General features: G+C 42.8%; 1 protein-coding gene across 1 annotated transcript in view; it reads right to left on the bottom strand.

Annotated features, from left to right (window-relative positions):
- megf11 (multiple EGF-like-domains 11) overlaps window positions 1-12,853 on the bottom strand; it is a gene marked incomplete at its 3' end in the record, with an annotated part of 50,259 nt that extends 37,406 nt beyond the window's left edge. The window contains exons 1-4 of the mRNA XM_084555290.1: window positions 12,752-12,853; window positions 12,204-12,304; window positions 7,884-7,976; window positions 7,702-7,722 (exon numbers count right to left, since the gene is read on the bottom strand). Coding sequence (XP_084411416.1) covers window positions 7,702-7,722; window positions 7,884-7,976; window positions 12,204-12,264 — 175 coding nt within the window. The 5' untranslated portion in view covers window positions 12,265-12,304; window positions 12,752-12,853. The remainder of the gene's footprint in view (window positions 1-7,701; window positions 7,723-7,883; window positions 7,977-12,203; window positions 12,305-12,751) is intronic.
- Window positions 12,854-18,239: the final 5,386 nt, after the last annotated feature.

Raw genomic sequence — 18,239 nt, 5'->3', positions numbered from 1 at the left:
TGAATGTATCCTTGTGTCTGGTAATGATTGCATTTCCTCTAAAATTTCCTTTGATCCTTATCATCCAGATGCCCTTTTGTCAGTGTTTAGATCCCAGGCTACATGTCTTTGTTCCACTTAGGAAACCCTAGCTATGTGATAGCGTCTCTCCGCGTTTTGTCCTTTTCCTTTTCCCTCTGTGGCAAAAGGCACCAATTTAATTGAATTTCTGGGCTTTTAATGTCTGCATTACTCTAATCAGAGGAGAGGGGAGTAGAGTTGTTTATCTCGACCTTGGTAGAATTAGCAGAGGGTATTTGTGGAGATGTTAATGCATAAACTATTCTGCAAGATCGTAACCTGAGCTTCTATTGATCAACTAGTCAAAGGTGCTTATAGACATTCCTGACACTGACATGCACTCGGGCACCAGGGAGAAGACATTCCTGGCGACAAACCGCAGTTAACTCAAGCAAAACATACACAGTAGTCTACTGTGATCAGAACACAGCCTTTTATATAAAACAAAAATAAACCAATATGGAGGAATACATTTTATAGGAACTGGCCTAGCTTCCGAGTCTTTTGTCATTCTGCCTTGTGACTGTATAATCTTCAGATGCAAGCACTGGATGATTCATCAGTCACAGACAGTAGAAAGATAGGGCTGCCATTATAGCAAGGTGCAGGGAACTCTGCTATCTCACACAAACAACATGCAATATAACCTTCTGAGAGGGTGGCACGACTGCAGGCGAGGCAGAACGCAGCAGAATGCAAAATACAACCCCAAATACCCTGGGGCCCGGAGGCAAATTTGATTAAAAGTTTGTTTTTCTTCACTCTCAACAAACGGAGGAGCTCGTCGATGCGGCACTGACAGTTAATTGGACTTGGCAGGGCCACGAGTTCATTCGTCAGCATTGTGTGGGGCTTGCCTAGGAGGAGCAGGACAATCGATGTCCCTCAGGACGGCCTGTAATCACTGCAACACTCCAATGAAGTCCAGGGTTAAACATCAGGAGATTGCAGGTGCACCAAAGGATCTGAGAAAGACTGCTAATATGCTCCCTCTCCCAAAGCAAACCAAGGACACTGCAACACAGCACCCAAGGGACTGTGGTCATCCCTAAGAACAAAGCTACCTCAAGCTATTACTCGGACCAAAATTATAAACGAGACCAAGGTCCTGAAGGATGATAGGGGTGCCTGTAGCTAATATTTTGATATTAAATTACTAGACGAGACTGTGGTTGGATAGCAGGACCACGACGTGTGATGTGTTCAATCTGAGGGGTCACAGAAAAACACATTTGTAACGCATATTCATATTCTAATAATTTTTCAATGCTTTTTTTTATTGTTTACTGGGTAGTTTTATGTATTTATATCAATAAAAATTACTCAAACGAATCAAGAAAAGTAATTACACTTTACTGAAAGACACTGGTTGTTTAAAGGGGTCAAACTCTGAGGGTTGACATTAAAGTCCTTGTCGGAGTAATAAGGAACTGTGACTCTTCTCTGGGCTTTCTTTCTTCACTTTAGTAGTTTTACCTCCTCAGGTCTACAGAAGCGCTGGTCAAACAGAGAAAAATTGTGACATTGAAGACTGCAAGGAGAAGATCAGTCAATGCTGGAGGGACTTGAGCATGCACAACTGTTGTCAGGTTTGCGCCATTACTGTATGTCCGCCAAGAGGTCGTCAAAAGCAACGATTAACAACAATCAATTGAATCTTTGGACACAAACTTCATAGCAGTGGAGCAAAAAATCAAGTGTGACTTATAGACTGTGAAATGAGCCCAAAACAGCTTTGGTATACATTAGTATTCAGGAGATATCTTATCTCACTAAACTGTTATCATAGCATTTCAGCTATTTTAGACACACTGACCTTCTCTTAAGGACAGGAGATAAGGCTTTTTAATGTCCTTATTAAATCAAGCCATCTATGCAGACTCTCAGAGCTGTGTTCCAGGAGCTCTTAACTCCCTCACTCTCTCTCTTACTGACTAATGACAACCATCACAGTGATAATGACCAGCGGGACTGGATGTTGTATCATCCTAACCATCACTACGATATGCCACAATATCCACCAGCGTTTTGTGCTTAGGTTACAAAGAACTCACACACACACACACACACGCATAAACACACACATATTTTGGGCATTCTCCCAAAGGTAATGGAGCAGTGAGTTCTGGGGGAATAATAAATCCTACTTAATGGGATGGTACGAAAAATCTTCAGAGACAGGCAAAGTAAATCTGCATACTTGGCCAGTGAGGCTTATATGTATAGAATATATTAGAGACATGCATGTGTGTGTGTGACAGAGTGACAAACCCTGTTGATGCACGATTCCCATGCAAAATGTATTCAAACGATTGTGACCGTCAGGTTTCTGCGAGAATATTTGTATAATATCCAAGTCGTTATCACAATTTGCGTGTGTGTGTTGTCAGTGGTGAAGAATGCTGTCAGCTGGAGTGTGCGCGCCACAATTCATTTGATGGACTCAATATCAGTCAGTTGAAGTCTCTGCACAGTGATTTACAGTACACATAAGTCACTGTGAGACATGCAGGGAGGGATCTGAGAGGCGTGCTGTCCAAGCCGCATCCAGAAAGATCTCACGCGGTTCACAGACACTGACTCCAGTATTTAAAAGTGCACACAATACACTCCATCCAAAGTTAATGTATAAAATCCTTCCAAGGTTGTTGGTCGTGGACTACCAGACAAAGTAGACATTTATACACCTGTCAGGGATAACATTACGACCACTCAAAGGAGAGGTAACTAACATTGACCTTCTTGTGACAATTCAATGTTCTGCTGTTTGGACCTGGCATTCGTGTGGATGTTACTTAGACATGTAGCACCCTCCTCGACCAGACCAGACCAGGCACCCCCACCCCCACCCCATAGCAATGACACTCCTTGATGACATCCCCAGCAGGATGCCGCCTGACACACACACAAAAACGGTTTAGGAACAACTCAAAAAAACATGAAGAACAGCACAAGGCGCTGACCTGGCCTCCAAATTCACTAGATCCTAAACTACTAATCCACAGAGGCCCCTCCCCTCAACCCATAGGACCCGAAGGCTCCCACTAACATTGCTGGTAGCTAAGGTACCATATGGAGTTTTCTTCTTAACAAACACAAAGCAAAAACACACTGTGTGCATCCTTAGCATCTAGCAATGTGTCACATCGATTTCTGATTAAACTTTCATAGAAACGATTTTTAACACATTTTAAATCATTCATTCCTCGCATGCACATTTAATAACTTCCTGTCCTCGTCACTAACTTCGCTGACACGTCTTCTATGCGTTTCTTGTCTTGTTAATGCAAGAAACCGTCAATCAATGGAGGCCTGAAACTAGAAGCGAAATGCGTTCACATTCATGTACAGTACAAATAAAGCGGGGGAGCCAAATCACAGCAGGGTTACTCGCGGTCAAAAACGCCTCCAGGTTTCTAACTTTGTTTCATTTAAACACACATTTACTGATTATTGTTCATCAGTACAATATGGAGTCAAAGTCACTGTCATATACTTGGCAGGACATAAACCGGCTGCTACTCTCCCAGCGAACCCAGAGCAGTATACAAAAACAAAGCTCTGTCAGTGCAGTATAGGGCTCATACTCATTCACACACACACACACACACAGACACAGAGGCACTATAGATCGGTCAATCTTCTGTCCCCTTGAGAAATATCATCGCCTGGGCCCTTTGATCTATCAAAATGAATGAGGCAGATGGCATCGACTGTTACAAGAAGCAGCAAGGAACCCCTTTCACAGTGATATGGTTAGAATATTTATAGCTCTCCCAAAACGTCTCTTTACATGCCTGTATAATGAGGAGCTCAATCGATGTGGACTTCTTTTTTAAAAGCTGTCGTGAAGCTCAAATCTCACGTTTTAATATCTTTTTTTTTTCTTTTGCTACGAGGCCATCATCTCAAAGGAAAGTGACTTGTTGCTTCTTTCACACTGATACAGAGAGGCAGGGAGGCAGAAACATACGCACTGTCTGAATAGCGTCTCGGTAAGATTAATGAAGACAGAAGTTTTGAAAGCAAAGTAAAGTGACATTTAGGGTGCGAGTAAATCTGTGTGCATCTCTGTCAGGTTCAATATAATCCAGTCCCTCGGTCTTTGACAGAAATGGATGTCAGTGTCCTGCTGCTGTGGGACTGGAGAGGAACCATCTGGCTCAGGCGCACTTCCGAGAATAATGTGTAAATACTGTCGACGCGTGCCAGAGGGAGTCCTCGCAAGGGTGCTTTTTCAAGCCAGAAATGAAGTCTAACAGCACGGTTTTGGTCTGGTTACTCTTTCATATTGCGTCTGCGCTGGTCGGGGCAATGTCATCTGCAATAAAATAAGCTAATGAAGCCAAAGTAATTATCTGCCATTTCTGTCTGACCCGGGCCTTAGCGATCACAACCCTAAATTCCCAAATCTAATAAAACAAATCACCGATTTAAGCGCTTAAGAAAATAATACTGTTTTAGTGGCCAATTAACATGAAATAAGCAGTATGTAGCATTTTGTCTGGAGCAATAGCCCATAAAAAAGCATTCATAGCGCACATTCATCAATTAAGCATACGTATAGCACGCACACCAACTTCACCATTTCAATACATAAGGGAGGAATATGTGGCCTCACGCACCACGGCTGACCGACTACATTAGATTTGGCTATTAAGTGTGATAGATTTCGACTTAGAACACAAAGGATGCTTTGTGGTTAACAAAGCTAAACTACTCCTTAGGCTTTCCTGATACTTATCTTGGTCGCATTGATTTTTAGAAGCTCTGCACAAGTGGGCGAACATTTCCACCACAATAAGGTGAAAGAAAATTCCAAGAAGGCAGAGAGCTGAAACACCAAAAGCTCCATATTTATGCACATTTCTCTTCCCTGAGCACCGGGAACATATCATTATCTGACTGAATCACATGAAATCAATGACAGTGCTTCGTTGCACCTAATATTTTACAAGAGATGGCAGTCATAGCTAAATATACCCTGTTCATACAACATCTATCTTTATCACTCTCTTTATTTGAAAGCTGTTATTACTGTGGCATATAGTGACCCCGTGTGACAGGCTCATCAGGAGGGATTAAATCACAAGTGCTGGAAAGTACACAGCAATGAAGGAAAAGGGACTGGGTCATTTCTCTGCGACTCTGGAAAAAGAAAGTCCGCTTCCAAACCCGAGGAACTCATAAGATTCTGAAAAGAACTTTATATCCTTTTCATTCAATAAACTCATATTATTCAACAAAGATTCGATTTTCCATTTTACCTCATACCGTGTGGTTCTTTTTGCAACTATATGTACTATATTTGGGGCAAACTAATATCACTACACTGACAAAAACCTAATGACTAAAGACATAGTCTTCAGTCCCATAAGCTCCATCTTTACGAATTGCCTCAGCGAAAATTGCTGCTGTCTCCATTTTATTGTTCTTAATATATTTTTTCCTCTTTTTTTATTTGCATTGTGAATTCCTGTTGAGGACGTTTTAGTTTTTTTGAGACAAAGTATACACAGCGGCACAGAGAGGACAAAAAGAGTGCATTTCAATATAAAAGAGAGAGGAAGACAAAGTAAAACAAATCGAACGGGGGGAAAAAAAAAACAGACAAAAGCAAACATTAACATGTACAACGCACTCTTTTATTGCCTGAAACAGTTAATTAACAAAATTAACAATCGATGACATGTGATTTAGAGAGACACATTCAAGACCACGTTCCACAAACACAATACACAAGAGCAATCACAAGAGCAATCACGCCAACCAACAGCAACAATTAATCATTCATTCGTCTTTTGGGAAAACACAGCCTCTACTCAGAGTGCTCCAAATACACAATAACAGATGCAGAACAAGACAAACAAGAGACAACGGTTTTTCTGCTTTATCTGCGGTCCACATCTACCAGCGCGTCCTTGAGGTGAGTCTGAGACACCCCAGGACTCCAAGCAGGTCACAGGGCAGAGCTGCTCTCAGTGGGACGGTTGCTTCAGGCTGAGGAAGAGGATGAAATGTTTTCTGGCTACAGCAGGTGCAACAACAGCAGGCGAAAAAAAATCTTTCTTCAGCCTCAACACAGCGTACTGAATCTCTCCCACCTTATCGCCTCCTCTTTACTGGCTACAACAGTCCGACTCTTTATTTTCACCACCTGACCCATATACAAAACTGCTTCCTGGTGGGTGCTGCTCCAGAAACGGGGCCCGAGCCTTTGATGCGGCTCCAGATCACTGGCTGAAAGACTGTCACTTCAGCTTCAGGCCGCGCAGCATCCCACGGCAGCTCTTCATCTCCAAGCCTGGGCGACACACTTTTTATCGCACTCGCACATCCTTTGTCGTGTGACCAGCTCACACTGCCCTCTCACCGGCTACCGCAACCGGGGAATTGGCTTATATGCGAACACAAATACCTCGACTCGAGCACAATCGTGGTCAAATAAACAGCAAATAAAGCGTGGCATCGATTGTGCTGGAACTGATTAGCTGTTAATGCGTGCCTTTCAGCCCACTTGGACCATAATATGATGGCTGCATCCACTTTCACAAAGACGTTTACTAAACCACATCATCTGTCTGTGCGGGGTGAAAGTGGAATTTACATTGAAAGACAAAAAAAAAAAAAACATGCTGAACCATTTACGCGGAGGAAAAAGAGGGCAGATTTAATTTAAAAATTGGCACGCATTCCTCTTTTCTACAGATGAAAGCTCGTAAATGAAAAAGCCTGGAATCATGCCTGGTATGGAAATCTAAAGTTATGAATAATGCCTCTGTCTCAATCATCAAGTCTGTTTTAACAAGGTGGATTAGCCAAGCACCTGCAGGCTGAAAGGCACACACGGCTGCACTCCTAACTAACCAAGAGTGGGACAAGAATCCCTTAGGGCCCTGAACCTCACATCCTCCCTGTTGGGCCCTCACAAGTGTGTAGGAGTGAGAGGCAGCAAACAACTCAGGCTTGTCATTTATGCCCATGAATCCACTTCCAATGGGCTGGAGCTGCAGGGAGAGCAGCTGATTTACACACAGTTGCTAATCAGGGAATGGCTCTCCTGCTAATGAAAACTCATAGATCTATACAGTAACACTATGATATGATTTTCTCTGCCATTACTCATTTGTAAATATGCAACAGGCACCAACAGTTAAATGCAACTGGGGGCAAACAGCTGAATTATTAGAGGTCAGAAATGTTGATGCAGGGAATGATTACTGGGTCACATAGGTATTGCTGTCTCTGTCCTGACTGAGCAATAAGAGCTTTCCGTGCACACGTTTCTCTGTGGGCATAAATTTTAAAAACAAGTAAATAGATTCTTTCCTCCTCTCTGGCCTCAGTGACGCTCCAGCATTTAGCTGATTGCAGGACGGATATGGCTAACTCCAGGCTATCCAGCCTCTGGGAGCAGACGTAACCCCAGTAAACAGAAAGCACAGTACAGTGGTGAGTTCCAGCTTGGCACTGATTCATCATTTCAGCGAACAAGTCACAGGCACCAGTCTAATCATGATTAAGACCATAACAGGGAGATTGGTGGACACAGGGGGGATGCAACCATCCATCCATCCGCTATATTCATCAAGCAAATCACTTCCACTTCCAGCAAATGAAAATGAATTCATTGTGACTTACCTGTTCCATTGGCTGTGTGTGCTAAGAAGAGAGGATACAAAGCTGAGCAGCTTTGAGATAGACGGACATTGAGGCAAAACAGCTTCACAGCAAAGTCTTATGGACTAACTGGCTGTGAAAGCAATTTAGGAATAAATGAGTCTAAGTGACTAATTGTAGGTTTAGAAGCGAAGTGCACTCACCACTGGAGCAGTCCAGTCCTCCCCATCCAGGCTCGCACTGGCATGTATCAGGAGACACACAGCGACCGTGGACACACTCCTCTGTACACAGAGCTGAGACACAGAGACATTCCCTCATCAGTGCAGTTTCTAATTGCATCAACACGCACACACAGGCTCACACACACACACACAAGCAGAGTGTGAAACACCATTAAACCACCAATAAACAGCATAATGAAAACCACCAAGATAACAGCTGAAGGAAAATGGCCCATAAAATTGAACACTCAATATCTCTCTAATACTATCAAGTGACTAAATCTCAGCTTTGGCATCTATCTCTGCTACTTAACACCGGGCAAAATGATTTCTTCAGAGAGTGAGTCCTTGGTCAACGTCTTGGTTTATCACATGGCTTTACTTTCCACAATGAGCCGGTGTCAGCACCCTGAGCCATGAAGGAACAAGTTGTAAATCCCCTCTAATTTGATCAGCCAGTGCTTTGTCATATAGAGGTGCTTTACTGTAGCAGGCCAGGCACTGCAGTGTTTACTAAGTGTGCAGTTTTCTTGATCATTCATATCGAGCAACACAGCACCCAATTGATTGGGTTGGCATTAGTATTCCTGGGAGCGTGACAGCAGGAGTTGGAAGGGTTTTTTGAACTAAATGAAAAAAGAAAAGTGACCCATTTTGGCCACAACAAAAAGGAAAAGTATCACAAAACAAGGCATTTAGCATGAATAAATATATGCCAGTCAAGGTCATCTGGTCAGCAGGGTTAAGACAGACAGGCTCTTATCTGAGGCAGGAGACAGTGAGGCCAATACGATGAAAGAGAAACCCCGCCTGACGGGAATCAGCAGTCTACTAACATGTCCTGTGGAGGGATAATACACAATCCAAGGGCAACAGAGCAGACGGCCCGTCCTCTTAACTGATCAGATCTCATCCAACGCCACATCAAAGTTCTGCTTCTTTTGTTCTTTACTATTTGTTTTGTGACTTGGTAAAAAAAAAAAACGGCAGGGGGACGGCATCTGTGAGGTTTGTTCCAACAATACAAGTCCTGAGGTGATATTGTAGCTCTGCGTGCAACGCTATGGCGCACATCCTGCAGGCAGAGAGGTCAGCAGGAGACAGCTGCAGGCCTGAACAGTGCTGCTATAGATTATCACTCAATCAGCCTTCGATTAGGATCCACCACCAGCGGGAGGGATGCAGCAGGAGAGGGGAAAGAGGAGCGAATCCCAAACACCCACAAGCCGGTGCTAATCGCGGAAATGCTCCCACGGCAAAAATGGTAAACCAGAGATTGAAAGATAATTTGGGGCAGATTTCTGAGCATCGGTACTCTGGCAGAAAACTGTCTAATTACAGTAAGCCAGCAGAAAGAAAAGGGGGAAGAGCTCCAACGTTTGTGCTGACGAAGGCAGCGAAGATCGACTACCTGTAATCAATGAGTCCACAGTATGCAGAGCATTCAAAGAGGAGACGAATTCAATGTCACCATGATGAGATGATTTCGTTTAGTTTCAATCAGCAAATTCTGATCAGCAAGAACAGGGAAATGCAAATGTGTCATATCCTTTAGAAAAAAAAAAAAGAAATATGGAAATGAAGTTTTGAATATGGGAGAAAGGATAAAGCGCACCCTTCTCCTGAGATCTGAACCGGTTTACTGAAGGGATGGCATAATAAAGTAGGAGGTAGGTCTTTCATTTTAATTGAAATTCATGAATCACTCTGCCCAACTCATGTCTAAGGAATCTGTTGGAAAATTGAGTCTTTCATCTAGATAAAAGGCTAATCTAACTCATTATGCAGAGGTGTTATCGGAACTGGGAACAATGGAGCTAATTGGTGATTGTCGTGCGGTGTTAATAAATTTAATATTTTTTTGCACAGTCAGACCGCGGTCCTTTAAAACGTGCGATAAAACAGACGTCTGTTGTCTCCCCGTTGTTTTGGAGAGCTTCGCTGCAGTCAAGGAAATAAAACCTACAGGTACAATTTTGTTTGTTTATGAGTTTTGTAGTGTTTTGTGGCGAAAAAAGTGAACAACGCGGAACATTATGATGCAGCCTCAGGCTAAATCAGTCGAAGAGAATTGCCTAGAACATATCAAATAACTTTTACGCAAAGCTTTTTCTGCATGCCCCTATCTAGCACAGAGACGATTTATTTTAAAACTGTCTTTGAAGCGTTAAAAAGGAGAAGAAGAAGAAAAGAGGAGAAAAAAAAAAAAGCAACAAAGCCAGAAGAGAAAAAGAAATCAAAGGCACAGGATCCCCTTCTGGAGAAAAATCTCATCATCTTTCCGATCATCAAAATGCAAACATGAAACTTATCAAAACTCGACTAATTCTGCGGGCAAACTCATTTACTGCAGCAGTGGACAAGGAAAGAGTCATGCAGGAGTCATCTAGCCTAAATGTTTAGGAAAAAATAAATAAATAAAAGAGGGACTCATGGCCCCGCAGAGCCTGTCAGCCTCCGAAGATATTACGAGCTGCTGTCATTAGCGAGTTCCTCTCACTTCCTCATGCACAACTGTAATAATCAAGCTTATTAGGAGGGAAATGAGTTCCTCACATCCCCATACATAGGCTAGTTACATATTAAGGTAATGACTTATGACAGATCAAAGGTCACAAAAATAATAAAGACATCTACTTGGAAACTTCAAGCGCTAATTAAACAGAAGCAGATCAAAGTTCGACTTAATGTAGAACGCCTTGAGAAAATGAAAACAATGGCTAACAAAAAGACTGAACAAAGCTAAATAACAAACAAAGAAAGCATCCTTAAAGATAGAAGATGATTTAGATCACTTTATTTCATGCAAGGTCCTCACATCCCCAGATTAGTTTAGCCGCCTCTCGTTAGAGCTGATGTGAAGACTGGTGTTGCGCCATATGACAAAAATAAAAAAAGAACGGCAGGCAGGATTAAGAAGGCAAACACTCTCGAAGCCTTTCTGACTTTTAATGAAACAGGCTTTATGGGGAAAGCTACGCCAAGCTAACGACACACAGGGGAAGGACGTTTTAGATTCAGTAAACAACAAAATGTCTTGAAATGGACGACTTGGTGTAATTTTGGGTCAATTTACTCCATAATGCCCTCTTTTGTCACCGCATGTAAAACAGCTCGGGGAGTACAAATCTCTTAATCCTGGTAGTGAGAGTGCTGGGATTAAAAGGGAACAGTCTGCAAAGACAGCAGAAAGCAAAAACTGCCCTCTCGGCCCCTATCAGCCCGGCCTCTCTACTTCACCTGAGAGAAGCCGGGTTAAAGGGGACAGCAGACCTGTGGGATATAATAAAAAAAAAAAAGCTATTATTCATAGATGAGGCCAAATTTGAGAGGCACCTTGACAGTTTCACCTCCAATGTCAGTTAAATGGTTAATATATATATTATTGATCAGTGTGCACCTCACTCCTCAAGACCCCCATATAATCTCATCAGCTCTTACTCCTTGCTGCCTGGCTTCCTGAGGATCTGCTACCTTCAAGCTGTTAAAGCCTAGACACAGAGCTGGTCTGAGAGCGAAACCACACGGCTGCAGTCATTGTATCAGGGACCCTCGAGTAGCGAAGAAAGATGTAGGAAAGTATTAAAATGCAATTCTAATCTTCCTTAAAGGGAATAAAACATTAGATAAGACGAGGATATGAAAAACACAACCCTCAGAAGCCACACTTTGTGTTCTGTCTTTATCTGACCAACAGGCAAAGATATTCGGTTTGATGTGTGAGGGTAAAAATAGAAATCAATTGCCATTAATGAAGCTGTAAAAAATGACAGTGAAGGATTGTTATTAGCATACTGCAACAGTTCAATTTTCAAGGCTTCTGCTCTTTTTAAGTTATTGAATTCTACTGTGGTTTTACGGTGGGTGCTGCACCTCCTCAGTCTGTAACCAGCACCCTCTTGGCTCGTTAATTTTTCTCATTGTTATACAACTTCAATTAAACTACTCTTTCTGGAAGAGTAAAGCAGGGAGTGGGCTATGGTGTAAAATACCGTGCCATCTTGTTAAATCATCTTAAACTGAATAAATTCACACAGATGGCGGCAGACTAACAGAGAAAATAGTGGCGGAGTATTATTGGGTGTTCGTGATTTAGACGATCAGACTGGAGCAGGGGAAACTCATGCGGGGCGGGCGGGTGGCGGCTGCCTGGCGGGGAGTTGTGGCTTTATCTGCAAGCCACCCACGGCAACGATCAATCGTAATGTTTACTTCTTTTTTCAAAATGTCTCGCAGATATAACTGAAATGTCATCAGCGAGGACAAAGAGGTTTTAAAAAAAAAAAAAAGGATACTCACGAACACACAAGTCTCCGCTCTCAAAGTAACCAGGGCAACACTGCGAGCGGCGCCTATACATGGTCCTCACTCCCCGCCGGTAAGCCGTCTTATAGCTGATCCTGGAAAAAAAGGCGCACGGAGACAGCTACGTGATTTAAAGACTGACCCTGGGCAGGACATCGTACAGAAGGTGAAACTAATTTGATGTTTTGTTGTTATTGACAAATTATACTACCAGGAAAAATAATTAAACGCTACTGCAATTCTACGTGAAACACTCCTTACATAAAAGTTACTATCTGAGAGGCGACTCTGTGTGATTATTTAGCTGGATGCCCGCTATAAACTCCTGATGGAGTAATTAAAACATAACAACATCTTCAAAAGGAGATGATTACGGTCAGAGGCACCCTGGCTCTTCCGCAAACCTCCACTTCCTCGTAAGTCACATTAACAAGGACGTTTATTGTGGCCTTTCAACTTGGCTCTGTTTTTTTTGGGGGGGGGCGGTAAAGGTCGAGACTCTGAATAAACTAACACAAGAAGAGAGAATGTCCCACACTTACCTGTGCCTCGTGCATTTAAACCAGTTGAGGATGTCTGTGCATCTGGTGTAATAGATCTGGTCGAACGGGTGAGCGTAGGATTCCTGGACAGTCACGGCATAGCTGAAAGACAAACATGAAAAGACACCAGTGGCTGCTGTAGTTCCTAGTAAGTTCGAGATGATACACTTAAACAAAAAGCCTTTTACACCTGTGACAAAAAAAGCAAACTATAGTCAGGATGGCTGGCTGTTCCCGCGAAGAGATTCGTCCCCTTTAAACTTCTGCGATAGTTTTATTTAAACAACTTTTTGAGGCTTTAATAAGTCAAAGTATGCAATATTTCACCCACCACAAAATATTACCTCATTAATCCTATCTCAGACATTCTGATTTATCTTGTTACCCTTTGAAGAGGCCAAACCCTTTAATGGAACTCAATTCACTAAAACTGCATATAATAATACACTATGTATATTACAATCAGTCACTGGAGCCTTTTCTACTTTTTCTTCAAGTACATTTTGTTTTAAATACTTGAGTAACATATCTAAACGCAGAGGGTTTTCTTGTGATTTTTAATTTCTGCATTGGCACTTTATGTCTGAATACTTGTAGACCTAATATTTGGAGAAAAAAAACACAACAGGACACAGGGCCTTCTAGTACTGCCCATAGACTAAAGATCAACGACTCAGAAGTGAACCCAGAGCAAATGGAGCTCCCCCAGGTGTCTGGCTACAGTATAGGTCATAACTTCCACCCTCCTCCATGTTAGCGAATGGGACTTGAGCCGAACTAAAACATAAAAATAATTTTTTTTTCAAGGATGGTTTCTGTTATTTTTCGTTTTAGGTAGTAATTTGACGTTTTAGAAACAGGATGTGACCTCAAGATGACTACCAGTTGCCATGCCAACCAATCCGGTTGGCCAATGCAAGAAAGTGGGGATGTGTCGTCCATGTTTATATACAGTCTATGCTACTGCTCCGCTAAAAGTAACACAATAACTTTCATATGCAAAGAGACTATATATTTGTGATAACCCTAATCCAGTGTGCAGCCAGAGGAGTCTGCGGATATTGGAGGACCTCAAAGCCACACAGCCCACTTAGGGAATTCATTTAGATGCCAACAAGGTGGAACCACAACTCCTAAGTACCCTCACCTTGGTCAGGCAATAATCCGGATAATATATCTTCACAGCCTCCTTTCCTCCCCTCCGCATCGAAGACAGAAATTATTCCTGCTTATTTCTCATAAGTGACACTGCCCAGCACAGCTAATAATTATTCAGGCTCTATGGCTGTCGTGATTGATTGGGATGAGAGTACACTGATCAATCTGCCTGCGTATTTCATCTGAAGCTCCAACTCCTCCCATTTCTCAGAGCTTGGTGACTTATGCTGTGTGAGATCGATACTGCCGTTTGGACTTATGTGGACAATAGATCTGAAACTTTCGTTCACAGCAGATACATTGAAAGTTAGTTCCAGGATTGTCAGCGTCACTCCTGAGAGCCGGCGTTCCCAAAACACTGCAAAAAAAATAAAAAATGTACATGCTCACCTCTCCCAGTGGCTGCAGACGTTGGGGTCGTCCGGGTTCAGACTCAAAACACCGGTGACGAAGCCCAGAACAATGAGCAGTGCCACTGACGACCCCATCCTCCACTCTGAGGGGATAAAAGGAAACGATAGAGATAGTTTAAAGACGGAAGGGTTCTCAAACTGCTCTTTCTAATATGAAAGAACTTGTCCTTGGAGGTGCACCTCCTCATTTTAAGGAATGGTTTGACATTTGGGGAAATACGCCTGTTTGCTTTCTGAGAGTTGAACGATAAGATCAATACCACTCTCACGGCTGTACTGTAAACATGAATCCATAGCCAGCGGACTAGAAGTGGGAGGAAACAGCTAGCCTACCTCTGTTTAAAGATAAGAAAACTCCAATCTGTTTTAATCTGTACAAAAAAATTCAGAGCAAAAGAGTGCAGAACTATTTAAAACAACGCGGCAGGGGGATCAGGCAGAACAAACTTTGCAGGTCCGCTGGCTGGCTTACAATTAATGCCTGTATAGCCAGTGCATTTGATTTTGGGGGCGAATAAACACAGAGTGCGCGAAGAAAATTCTGTCTGGGCACAGTTTGAGGTGCTGATAAGAGGATTTTGTACAGAGCCAGGTTAACTGTTTCACCCTGTTTCCAGTCTTTGTGCGAGGCTAAGCAAACAGGTGCATCTCTCAAAATGTCAAAAGTATTCCTTTAAGTAGTTTTCAAGCTAAGATCAAAAACCATGTCTCACACTGACTGCTGTCTCCTTCACTAAGACCTTCAAAACGCGCTCTGTTCGATGACAGTGACACAAATGTTGATTGGTTTAGCCCAGCAGGTTATTTCATCAGACGTAAAGGCAGGACAGAGTGTATATGATCAGCGGACAAGACAGTGATTGATTCTCCACATGTCCAGAAACTACCACAGCAAATCATTATGGCACATGAAGAACGCATGGGTAATACATATGTGACTGACAGAGTATTTCATATGTTAATGCCCCCAACGCCATCACAGCGTCTTATGAATACGTGGGCTGATGTTTTTTGAGAGTGAAAAATAACATCTCATGCGTTGCGTTTTAAAGACCCAACGCCCTTGTGTCTGTGCATGGCTCGGCGTGCGATCATGGCACAAATACGTAGCGGTGGGTTGTGTGTGCTCTGCATGCGCTTCGGTGTGTTATGGACTCAATATTTCTGAGTGACTGTATCCAATAACACAGGCATTCACATGTTCAGCTAATCTCCTGCATTGATAGCAGCATGTAGTTCACTCACATGTGAAGGAAAATCAATCAGACCTCCACTTCCTCTAAGTAGCAGTTCATCTGAACAGCCAGAGGTTAAAGTCATGTTCATTTCCTTAACAGGCTGATTAATCAACATACGTACATGTTACGGGGTACAGCTGCTTTCATATACAGGCCCTTCCCTCAAACAATCCTGTTAAATACTACAGGGACACCGCTTGATGGACCAGAAAGCTTTTATTGTTTCTGTGATTAGACCACCACCCTCAGTCATGTCTCTGAAAGGCTCTGGACAAGAGGAGTACCTCATAACTGGTCACATTTTTCAAATCTCTCTGTTCAAAAGCCTACGGCGCTGGGCCAAGGGGTGATAATATTAGGATTATCCTGAATATGTGGTGAGATTAAATGAATCAATGGCTTTTAGTAGTTCTTAGACTGACGGCTGCAAGCAAATTAAGTGCCACATAGCCCTTGAAGAAAGAGACAGTGACAGATCTAATAGCCGGAGGCACGTGGCCTTAAGCTCACCTAATCTTGCAGCCTGTGGTCCCTGGGCGTTCTCGTGGCTGCTCGGGGGGCTCTGGAAGCACAAAGTGACAGAAGTGCCGCTGTGCTCAGATACACACAGTAGCTGGGAGAGGTGATGACAGGTCGCAGATCTGTGGGAGAGAAGAAAAATAATGAGCTTATGATGACACACAGAAGACACAAGCTTCCTGGCTCGCGCTCACACGGACGCACGCACACAAACTCATACATTTCTCATGGGATCAAGACTCTCAACAGGCATACGGTTCACAAAAGCTGCCCTTGAAAGGCCAGTTTACTCAGTGCAGCCTCCACATCCGACCACACGGCTCTCATTCGATTTTACAGTTTCCACCTACCTGATATCCACAGACACACTAAGTTACAGCAATAAAAGCCTACATTAACTCAAGTGGGGTTGATACAATGAACTCTGTTCACACTTCAAACACCATGAGTGGCTTGTCCACAATGTAGCGAGGCCGCGTCATGTGCACTCATTAACGGAGCCTACACAAGGGTTATTGCAATGATAATGGAGGCATGAAGAGAACAATGATGTGTTTATCAGCTCTCTCACTACACCGCTCTTAATGATTCCTACAAAAGGTCAGAGGCCAGGTTTGAGATTCTTCTGACCTTAATTTTCTGCAAGTCCTGAATTAGAATGTAAACACAAGCACGACAAAAGAGCACGTCTGTTTTTGTTCTCAAAAATATTAATAATTCAACAGAATTTTTTTCTGCATATAAACTGTCTCCAAGGCTCTGCTGGACAATGAGTCAGAAAACTGAGGAATTACTGCGGATAGGACTCATTATGTCTATTGTACTCACCAATAAGTGCATTTAGAGATCTCTGTTAGGCAATCAGAACTGAATTTAAATTTTCAGAGGTACCATCATGCAGCCGGCAAACTATACACAACAGTGGACTTTATGCTGTTATTACAACAAACACATTTTATCAAGCAAAAGTAAACTAAGGACTTTCAGCCAAATACTCAATTTAAGTAGTATAAGCTCCAAATAAAAGCTCCAACTCATGGGATGGAACAAAAAATAATAATTTGAGTAATTTAGGACAATCAGAATCATGATCTATCATTAAATGGTGCATTCACTGACCTTAGTCTTATACTATGACAAAATTGTGGTTCACACAAGAAGCAAAGTGGTTTTACATTTGGATTTGAATTCCCACCCTCTGTAGAGGTTTAACGCCAAATCCTGTTATATGTGGTAACAATCTACCTCCAGTGACATATCAGTGTGCAGCACAGCTTGTGTCAGTGGCAGCTTAGTGACTTTAAAACCCAGAAAGCCAAGGACAAGAAACTCCCTGATATTTTGTCATGCCTGAACGCATCCTTGCTACTTACTTAGGCGTGAATTTTAACATTTATATGTATTTGTTAGAAGACAAACACAATACAGTTTTAATGACGTTACACTGGGTCTACGCAACTTCAGCATACAGCATTTCTGAACAAAGAGCACCGCACAAGACAGACAAGCTAGATCAATATGATGCTCATCACTTGGGGCTCTCCTGTATGCCTCCTCGCTGTATCTGCTGAAATCCCTGAAAACAGCTTCTTTCTGCTTTGACTTCAAACATGCTCGCTTTGCACCAAACAAAATGTTCTCCGGGGACCTTATTCACCCTAAATGAATTTTTCTCTTGTTCGTCGTCACTTTGATTACAGAGACTATGAAACCCTCCCAGTTGCTGTGCTGCTGCATGTGATCCAACTGACAAACAGCTGAAATAGCAACATACTGATGGAGACACGAGCGCAAAGAACAATAGGCGGAGTACAGAGTCATGGTGCATATATGGTATATAGTGTGGGTTAAGTATGTAGTGTATGTGAATGAAAGTATTTCTGAATCTGGACATGGGTGCCCGTGGTTAAGGTCAGATACCTGTCTGCAGAAACATTGACACTGATGAGACAGAGCCAACTCTGTCCCCTGGACTGCCTATCAGCAGAGACATCTGCATGATTAAAGCCATGTGTCTTCAGCGTGTGACTTATTAAAGTGCAATGCAATTAACCACCCTGTCCCCTGGCTGACCAGCTCCTGCACTCTTCCATGAATGATGCTCAGCAGGCATGACTGACTAGCGCGAGTTTGCTCACCTCCCATCTATGAACCCGGGGT

The sequence above is a fragment of the Chelon labrosus genome (assembly GCF_963514085.1).
Source record: "Chelon labrosus genome assembly, chromosome: 11".
Classification (NCBI taxonomy): Eukaryota; Metazoa; Chordata; class Actinopteri; order Mugiliformes; family Mugilidae; genus Chelon; species Chelon labrosus.
Note: the sequence above shows the minus strand (reverse complement) of the source record. Positions and strands in the feature narration are given on the sequence as shown.